Source organism: Otolemur garnettii, unplaced genomic scaffold, assembly GCF_000181295.1.
Source record: "Otolemur garnettii isolate 467f Iridium unplaced genomic scaffold, OtoGar3 scaffold00044, whole genome shotgun sequence".
NCBI lineage: Eukaryota > Metazoa > Chordata > Mammalia > Primates > Galagidae > Otolemur > Otolemur garnettii.
In genome coordinates, this window is record NW_003852439.1 from 9,507,981 (window position 1) to 9,517,349 (window position 9,369).

General features: G+C 51.0%; 1 protein-coding gene, 1 non-coding gene and 2 pseudogenes across 2 annotated transcripts in view; 1 reads left to right on the forward strand and 3 right to left on the reverse strand.

The window, feature by feature from the left end:
• The window catches only part of IL32 (interleukin 32), a 14,743-nt gene extending 7,519 nt beyond the window's left edge, over positions 1-7,224 (forward strand). The window contains exons 2-7 of the mRNA XM_023513824.1: positions 3,219-3,259; positions 4,365-4,403; positions 4,547-4,609; positions 5,753-5,779; positions 6,114-6,173; positions 6,622-7,224. Coding sequence (XP_023369592.1) covers positions 3,245-3,259; positions 4,365-4,403; positions 4,547-4,609; positions 5,753-5,779; positions 6,114-6,173; positions 6,622-6,981 — 564 coding nt within the window. The 5' untranslated portion in view covers positions 3,219-3,244 and the 3' untranslated portion in view covers positions 6,982-7,224. The remainder of the gene's footprint in view (positions 1-3,218; positions 3,260-4,364; positions 4,404-4,546; positions 4,610-5,752; positions 5,780-6,113; positions 6,174-6,621) is intronic.
• LOC111725622 lies at positions 2,033-2,139 on the reverse strand (annotated as a pseudogene).
• Positions 2,487-2,562, reverse strand: LOC111725623 (annotated as a pseudogene).
• Positions 7,225-8,550: 1,326 nt separating the features above from the next.
• On the reverse strand, positions 8,551-8,694 carry LOC111725625. Its single transcript, XR_002773648.1, has one exon. It is a non-coding gene; the product is annotated as a small nucleolar RNA SNORA12 (small nucleolar RNA).
• Positions 8,695-9,369: the final 675 nt, after the last annotated feature.

Here is a 9,369-nt window from a genome sequence, read left to right on the forward strand (position 1 = left end):
AAAAAAAAAAAAAAAAAGAACTTGTATCCAGAATATATAAAAAGAACTCTTACAACTTAATTATAAAAGAATAAATAATCTAATTTAAAATGGGCAAAGGGGCGGCACCCATAGCTCAGTGGGTCGGGCACCGGCCACATACACCAAGGCTGGCGGGTTTGAACCCAGCCTGGGCCAGCTAAAATCAACAATGACAACTGCAACAACAACAACAAAATAGCCAGGTGTTGTGGTGAGTGCCTGTAGTCCCAGCTACTTGGGAGGCTGAGGTAAGAGAATCACTTAAGCCCATGAGTTGGAGATTGCTGTGAGCTGTGACGCCACAGCACTCTACTGAGGGCAACATAGAGAGACTCTGTCTCAAAAAAAAAATAAAATAAAATAAAAAGACAGAAATGGGCTGGGCATGGTGGCTCATGCCTGTAATCTTAGCATTTTGGGAGGCCAAGGTGGGTGGATTGCCTGAGCTCACTGGTTCAACACCAGCCTGAGCAAGAGCAAGACTCCCATCTCTAAAAACAGCCAGGTGGGGCCATGCCTATGCCTCAGTGGGTAGGATGCCCACCCCATATACCAAGGGTGGCGGGTTTGAACCCGGCCCCGGCCAAACTGAAACAAAAAAGAACTGGGCATTGTGGCAGGCACCTGTAGTCCCAGCTACTCTGGAAACTGAGGCAAGAGAATTGCCTAAGTCCAGGAGCTGGAGGTTGGCTGTGATGCCATGCACTCTACCAAGGGCAATAAAGTGAGACTCTGTCTCAAATAAAATAAAATAAATAAAAATAGTCAGGTGTTGAGCAGCGCCCGTAGCTCAGTGGGTAGGATGTCGGCCACATACACCAGGGCTGGCAGGTTTAAACCTGGCCTGGGCCAGCTAAAACAACAATGGCAATTGCAACAACAATAACAACAAAATAGCCAGGTGTTGTGGCAGACACCTGTAGTCCCAGCTACTTGGGAAGCTGAGGCAAGAGAATCACTCAGCCCAAGAGTTTCAAGTTGCTGTGAGCTATGATGCCATGGTACTCTACCGAGGGTGACTCTATCTCAAAAAGAAAAAAAAAAAGAGAAATAATAAGTGTTGACAGGATGTCAAGAAAGTGGAATCCTCATACACTGCTGCTGGGAATGTAAGATAGTGCAGACACTTTGGAAAACAATCTGGCTATTTCTCAAAAGGTTAAAAACGCAGTTACCATATGACCCAGCAATTCCACTCCGAGGTATATACTCAGGAGTAATGAAAACATATGTCCACACAGTAACTTTTTCATGAATGTTAACAGCAGCATTATTCATAAAAGCCGAAAGGTGGGAAAGAAGCCAAATGCCCTTCAATGGATGGATGGATAAACTAAATGTGGTCCATCCATACAGGAGACTTTTTTTTTTTTTTGAGACAGGCCTCAAGCTGTCCCCCTGGGCAGAGTGCCGTAGCATCACAGCTCACAGCAACCTCCAGCTCTTGGGCTTAGGTGATTCTCTTACCTCAGCTTCTGGAGTAGCTGGGAGTATAAGTGCCCGCCACAATGACTGGCTATTTCTTTTTGTTGCAGTTTGGCCGGGGCCAGGTTCAAACCTGCCACCCTCAGTATATGGGGCTGGTGCCCTTCTCACTGAGCCACAGGTGCCGTCCGGGAATGGATTTCTTTTGTCATCTCCTCCTGTCATGGTACTTTGTTAGGGAACAAGGCCACCATGTGCTAAGCTGGAAGGGACTTTGCCCCCAAGGCAGGGTGTTAGGAGGAGGTAGGTCAGACTTATAGATACTAGGTGGTGCTCCTCAGTCCCCTTGGCCCTGGAGAGGTCAGGAGCACTTGGTCTGCCCAGGCCATCAGCAGCCCTATCCTGTCCCATAGACAGATCTGCACAGCTGCCAGCCCCTTGCAATCTGCATAGCTCCTGGCCTCCAGGGCTACCTCCCCCTGAACCTGTAGCTGAGAGGAAAGCTACTCCAGACTTGAGTTGGGCACCACACCATGTAAGGACTTGTTCAGCAGGACCCCTGCTCTTTTTTTTTCTTTTTCCTTCTCCATGTTCCCCCATTCACAATACAGACCAGGCCTGGGGCCTGGGCTGGGGTGTACATAGGGAAGGTTTACTTTGCCTCTTTCTTTCTTTCTTTTTTTTTGAGATGTCTCACTTTGTCACCCTCATTAGAGTGCTGTCGCATCACAGCTCACAGCAACCTCAAGCTCTTGGTCTTCAGTGATTCTCTTGCCTCAGCCTCCAGAGTAGCTGGAACTACAGGCACCCACCACAGGGCCCGGCTATTTTTTCCTCAGTTTTTTTTTTTTTTTTTGGGCCGCGGCTGGGTTTGAACCCGCCACCTCCAGTATATGGAGCCAGCGCTCTACTTCTTGAGCCACAGGCACCGCCCAGGTCTGGCTATTTTTTTGTTGCAGTTGTCATTGTTGTTTAGCTGGTCTGGGCCGGGTTCAAACCCGCCACCCTTGGTGTATATGGCCAGTGCCACAACCATTGTGCTATGGGTGCTGAGCCTGCCTCCTCTTGCTATACAGTCAGTGTAAGAACACAGCCTGTGGTAAGCTCCAGGAAGTCACAACCCCTGCTCTTTGACCCACCCAGCTGACTTTACTCTCCTGAGCTCTAGAAGTTTCCCCGACCTGCTTTCCCAAGTCTGCACTGTTCCCTGGCTGGCAAGGCTGGGGAAGTAGCCCTCTCCTAGGCTCAGAGATTCCTTCCCCAGCTCAGACAGTGCCAGGACAGGCCCTCATCTCTTCTCCCAGACAGCTCAGACCTCTGTCTCTCTCTTTCTTTCTCTCTTGCTGGCTCAGTTCGTCATCTCCTCATGTCATGGTACTTTGTTAGGGAGCAAGGCTGAGCTGGAAGAGACTTTGTCCTCAAGGCAGGGTATGAGGAGGAGGTAAGTTAGACTTATAGATGCTATTACCCACCCAGCTCAGATAGTGCCAGGATAGACCCTGTCCCCAGAAGGCCCTCCCCCTTCCCCAGAAGTCCCACCCCTAGCTCCACCCTCCTATGCACTAAAAACCAGCTGGGGTCACCTACCAGAGCAGAAGCTAGCTGCCTTTTGTGCTAGGACTACAGGGAGGACAAGGTGACTATATCAGTGTGGTCAGGCTGGGACATTTGGCCTTCCTGGGGGTAGCTGGGGTCCCTGAGGCTAATGACACTGGGAGAGGGAGGGATGCTTCTCTGAGACAATTTTTCTCATTCCTGTTCCTCCCCAGCAGACCCTGGCCCCTGGAACTCTACTGGCATGTGCTTCCATAAGGTAAGTGGCAATGGGGACAGCCCTGGAATCCCATGATCCACCAGGTTGCTGGGAAGGTGGGGGGATAGAGTGGGCTTCACAGGGGTGCATGCTCTGCTGTCACTCTCTTGAGGTCCTGGGTCATCACTAGCTAGCAGCCCCACAGGCTCATTTTGCTATGGGTCCTTAGAGACCCAGTTACAGAGCAGGAAGGCTAATCTGGGAGGTGACTTAAAAGCTACACTGTGTGCACTTAGAGGAGTCTGGAAATAGTTCTGTGGTCTAAGCACTTCCTGTGTGTGTGTGTGTGTGAGTGTGTGTCAAGGCTCAGTCAGAAACGCTGAGTGACAATATACAGGTTGTCCCAAAGGTCACCATAGATACGTACATAGGGAAAATGGGAAATTCTAGCTAAATGCACCTTTATTTACAAAATATTCATTACAAAATGTTATGAAATATTTACAAAATGTTTCTCTACATGTTGATATATAAATATTAAAACAGAAAAGTGGGGGCAGCACCTGTGACTCAGCAGGTAGGGCGCTGGCTCCATATACCAAGGGTGGTGGGTTCAAACCTGACCTCGGCCAGCTAAAACAGCAGTGGCAACTGCAACAAAAAATAGCCGGGTATTGTGGCGGGCACCTATAGTCCCACCTACTCAAGAGGCTGAGGCAAGAGAATGGCTTAAGCCCAAAAGAGTTGGAGGTTGCTGTGAGCTGTGATGCCACAGCACTCTACCGAGGGCGACAGAAACTATCTCCAAAAAGAAGAGTCTCAATTAGCACCTCACAGGGTGGTGCCTGTGGCTCAAAGGAGTAGGGCACTGGCCTCTTATACCAGAGGTGGTGGGTTCAAACCCGGCCCAGCCAAAAACCGCAAAAACAAACAAACAGAAATCAGCACCTCACAGAGGAATGGCTGCTGTTTAGAATCCCCATCCCTAACAGGCTCCTGCCCTGGCCGACTGTCATCCAGGACCATAGAGGGTATAGAAACCAAGTTGACCCAGCACATGCCAATGCAATGTTCATCCTCATGCACCTGTGTGTGTGTGTGTGTGTGTAGCTTGTCTGCTGGGGGGAGGTCACGTAAGGCCTGAGCATCACTGTCATTCCCCTAGATCAACCCTGATGACTTTAAAGCTTGGAAGAACAAAATGGTAAGGCTTTTCCCCACATGTGCTTGGGCTATGGGGTGGGGGCCTGGTTCTCACCCTGGGCGGCCAAGGATGTTCTGGCCCACCTGGGACCTAGGAGGGAGAAGGATCTGGCCTGTTGGCCCCAACTCTGCCTCTCTTCCCAGCACCAGGACTTAGAAAGAACCATGGATAAGCTCCTAAGTGAAAATTCAGCACAGGCTGAACAGGTGAGTCCATGTCCCAGCAGCTGCTTGTCAGATGTCTCCACCCCCAGGCTGTCTACAATGTGGGGAGTGGTTTCCTGACATGGATGATGAAGACTGCCACCTCAACATGCTCACACCTACACTGGGACAGACCCTGGCAACCCATTTCTCACTTCACACCTGTGGGGCAGAAAAATGTATGGGGGGGTGCCTGTAGCTCAGTGGGTAGGGCACTGGTCACTGAGGTAGCTGGGCAGGCCAGCTAAAACAACAATGATAACTACAACAACAAAATACCCAGGCGTTGTGGTGGGTACCTGTAGTCCCAGCTACTTGGGAGGCTGAGGCAAGAGAATTGCTTAAGCCTAAGAGTTTTTTTTTTTTTTTGTAGAGACAGAGTCTCACTTTTGCCCTGGTAGAGTGCTGTGGCATGACAGCTCACAGCAACTTCTAACTCCTGGGCTCAGGTGATTCTCTTGCCTGCCTCAGCTTCCCGAGTAGCTGGGATTACAGGTTCCTGCCACAACACCCAGCTATTTTTTTGTTGTTGCAGTTTGCTGGGGTCGGATTTGAACCCACCACCCTCGGTATATGGGGACGATGCCCACAGGCGCCGCCCTAAGCCCAAGAGTTTGAGGTTGCTGTGAGCTGTGACACCATGGCACTCTACCCAGAGCAACAGCTCAAGACTCTGTCTCAAAAAAAAAAAAAAAAAAAAGTATGGGGAAAGGGGGATTCAGAGGATTCAGAGGCCCAGGAAGGTATCTGAGTCCCACAGAACATTAGCAACACAACGGGCAGTTTCAGTGGGTAGGATGCCGGCCCCACATATGCATTCAAACCCGGCCCCAAACAACTACAATAAAAAAATAGCTGGACATTGTGGCGTGCACCTGTAGTCCCAGCTACTCAGGAGGCTGAGGCAAGAGAGTCACCTAAGCCCAAAAGCTGGAGGTTGTTGTGAGCTATGTGAGGCCATGGCACTCTACCAAGGGCGATAAAGTGAGACTCTGTCTCTACCAAAAAAAAAAAAAAAAGAATATTAGCAACACAACAGGGATGTCAGACCCCAGACACCTGGCTGGATCCAGTTTGGGGAGTGGGATGGCGGGGGCGGCTGAGGCCAGGCAGGGGTGGAACTAAAAAGTGATTTGTTCCTAACAGACTGAGTCAAGCCTGGAGGACCTAGAGGTGAGTTGTGGTCCCATCCTCCATGACTTAGTGCTCCCCAGATATTTGGTCTGGGCTCCCAGTCCCCTTGGGAGGTGACAGGAATTGCAGCAGGCAGAAGCAGGCCTGCAGCCCTAGCACCCTCCTGGAACTGAGTGGTTTGTTCCTAAGAGATAGAATCAAGCCTGGAGGAGCTGGAGGTGAGTTGTGGCCCCACCCTTCATGACTTAGTGTTCTCCAGGTATTGGGTCTGGGCTCTTGGGCTCCTGTGACTCATCAGGACCCATGGGAGGTGACAGTGGGGACTACCCCAGCAGAAGCAGGCCTGTAGCCCTCAGCACCCTCCTTTCCCCAGGATGACTTCACTGACAGCTTCATTGGACTCATAGATGCTCATGTCCAGAGAAACAACCTGGTGAGTTTGAGTCGCCCATCTTAGCCTCCTGGCCTCTCCCTCATACCCTGCTTACCCTTACATAGGTGGGAGCAAGTGTGTGCCCAACCCCTCAAGCTGAGATGGAGGGCTGCCACCCCTGGCTTACCCCAGCACTAAGTGGCCAAATCTCTGCCCTCAACTCAATGTGCAAGGGAGTCCTGGTGGGCTGTTAGCAGAAGCCATCAGTGAACAGGCAGATCCAAGCACCATGTCTGTGGCATGGAGGGGAATTCAGGAGTGAGGCCTCTAGGAAAGTATCTTGTGTCTGTGTCCGTGTCCGTGTCCGTGGAGCTAGTGGCAGGAAACCACCATCTGTGGTTTCTGTCTCTCAGATTCACACAAAGGCCAAGAGGCCTCAGCAGGGTCAGGGCATGGGCTGCACCCCTCCCCCGCCTACCGGACCTTGAATGACCCCCCCATTCCGCAGGAATCCATTCCTCTACTTCAAGATATAAGAAAGGAATTTCGTAATAGAGTCCGGAGACCCAGACCCCAGAGGTCCTCTGTCCCAGAAGATCCAGAGGCCCCGGACTCTGACGAGACCTTTTTGAAGCGAGTGGAAAGATTATTCCAAAAGATGCTGGAGAAAATGCAAGCAATGTGGCAGAAGGCGCTGTCCTGGCTGTGGAAGATGCTGTCCTGGCTGCAGGAGGCGCTGTCCTGGCTGCAGGAGACTGTGAAATCCTTTATCCAGGATTTTGTCTGCTTTGTGAAGTATTTGTGGAACCAACTTAAGGGTTTCTTCTGTGCTCTGGCATCCTTCTTCCGCCAGGCCCTCTGTGTCTAAGGAGCCCTGCCAGGTGGATCAAGGAACACTTTGACACACCTAAGAGCCCTCTGAGCCCCACTTCTCAGAATGAATCTTCTACAGGGTCTTTGCCCTCCTGCTCACCCCTGACCCACTCCCTCAGCCTCTCCCTGTCCCCCCCCTCCATCCCACCCACCAAATCCTCCCTGCCTGGCCTTCCTGCTGTAGTTCTGACCTGTCCTCTTGCTCTGGTGTCTTCATTAAAAAGCTGCCTAAATGGAATCCAGTGTCTGCTCAAGCCTACTCTGAGGCAGGCTTAGGTGGGGCTCTGAGGAAGGCAGGAGACAGGGGACCTGGTGAGGGCAGACAGAAGATGTGGGTCAGATGGACCCAGGCAGGGCTTCCAGCTTTGGATAAACAAAGATGAGCTACCTGACATCTATTTACAAGGGAACACTGGTCACCACAAAGTCTCAGGCCATGAGATTTCAGCCCCACAACTGGCCCCATCACAGGCCACAGCAGGCACTCCTTGGATGTCTGCTCCTGGAATAGTAGGGAGTTGTCCATGCTCCCCCCAGGAGGCGACTTTGGCCTCATAGTTTTCTTCTCATACCCCCTCTTTCTGCCCTGAGCACTCCAGCTGGGCTGAGGGTAGAACTGACAGGACTCAGGAACAGCCCCACCTGCCAGGGTTGAAGGAAGAGGAGGGAGGAGGGAAGGGGGAGGTCAGTGTCATATCTCTGGGCCTGAGGCCTCATCCCTGCCTACAACTGCAGAGATTGGGGGAACTCAGGAGCAAAGCTTAGGGGAGAGGGAGCACTTCTTACCATTTCTGAGGCCAAGTTCACCTTCTGGAAGGGGCTGCACCCTCTTCCCACTTCCACTCTCAGGCTTATGCACACAGACCAGAGGAGGAAGCACCTGCAAGGCCAGGCTCCCTGGACCTGATGTTTGGGGCTGAGTCCATTGTCTAGGGAGGGAGCTTGGATGTGCTGAAGGATATGGGGAGGGGATGGGGGGCCAGGAGGCCTCACAGACCAAGACTTTCCTGTGGGTCAGTATACCAGTCCCTTCTCTGACCCTTTTGGACCACTGGAATAAACTCTTGAGGTTTAGAACAACCATCCTCATGGGACCAGCTGGGAGTCCAATAAGGGAAGCATCTGGATAGTGACCCTGACATTAGACTTTGGTGTCCCAGACAATCTTGAGGGGCCTTGCTTGCTTCCAGCCCCTGCTCCAGTAGCCCTAGCAGGGCTTTAGGGAAGTGATGGAGGAAGGGTCTTCCTCCACCCTTGTGGCCCTGCTCTCCTTGTGGCCCTTCCTCCTCCTTCCTGAGGAAGAAAGGGGCCCAATCTGGGAACTCTGTTCTACAAAACCCCAAATGGTCCTCACTTTCTTCCTTCACATACTGGAGACCCCTCTGATGTCCTTTGGAGACTGGAAGATGCATCTTTGGCCTGTGCCCAGCTCTGAGGAACTGCCCATTGCCAGGTTCTGATTCAGCCTTCCCTTGCCCTTAGTTATGTCCCTGGATCTCCTCTTCATCATTCCAGTTCTTTCTACCTTTCCTCTGTACTTCTGTCTCTCTCTCTTGTTTTATACACATGTGGGCCCTAATCTCTGATACAAGAAAGGCAGGAAATCTCTTTGTTATCAAGCCTTTGCCAGCTCAAATATAATATATGTGGCAGAGTTAGGCCCATTTGAAAACTTAACGAATGTGCCAGAAAGAAAACCATCCTAATTCCCTTGCACTTCTCATTCGACTGACTGCCCCACCCCCCACCCCCATCAAATCTCCACTCACCTCCTTCCTTATATCCCCACACTTGGCTTCTTCTTACCTAGAAATCCTCCCACAATGCCAAGGTCACCAGGAGCTCTTGCGCCCTGTTAAAGTCACTATCACTGTGTGCCCCAACAACTGTAAAGGCTTCCTAGCTAGTATTACTGGCCTTACCTCTTCAAGCCATTTCCATCCAGTAGTTAAAATCTAAATGATTGTATTGCTTTTTGTTTGTTTTTCTTTTTTTTGAGACAGAGTCTTACTATGTCACCCTCAGTAGAGTGCTATAGTGTCACAGCTCACAGCAACCTCAAACTCTTGGGCTTAAGAGATTCTCCTGCCTCAGCCTCCCAGTAGCTGGGACTACAGGTCCCTGCCACAACACCTAGCTATTATTTTGTTGTAGTTGTTATTGTTGTTTAGCAGGCCCAAGCCGGGTTCAAACCCTCCAGCCCCAGTGTATGTGGCTGGTGCCCTAATTACTGAGCTACGGGTGCTGAGCCCTAAATGATTTTATTGTTGTATTTTTTTTCTTTTTTAGAGACAGAGTCTCACTTTTTCACCCTCAGTGGAGTACTGTGGCATCACAGCTCACAGCAACCTCCAGCTCTTGGACTTAAGTGATTCTTTTGCCT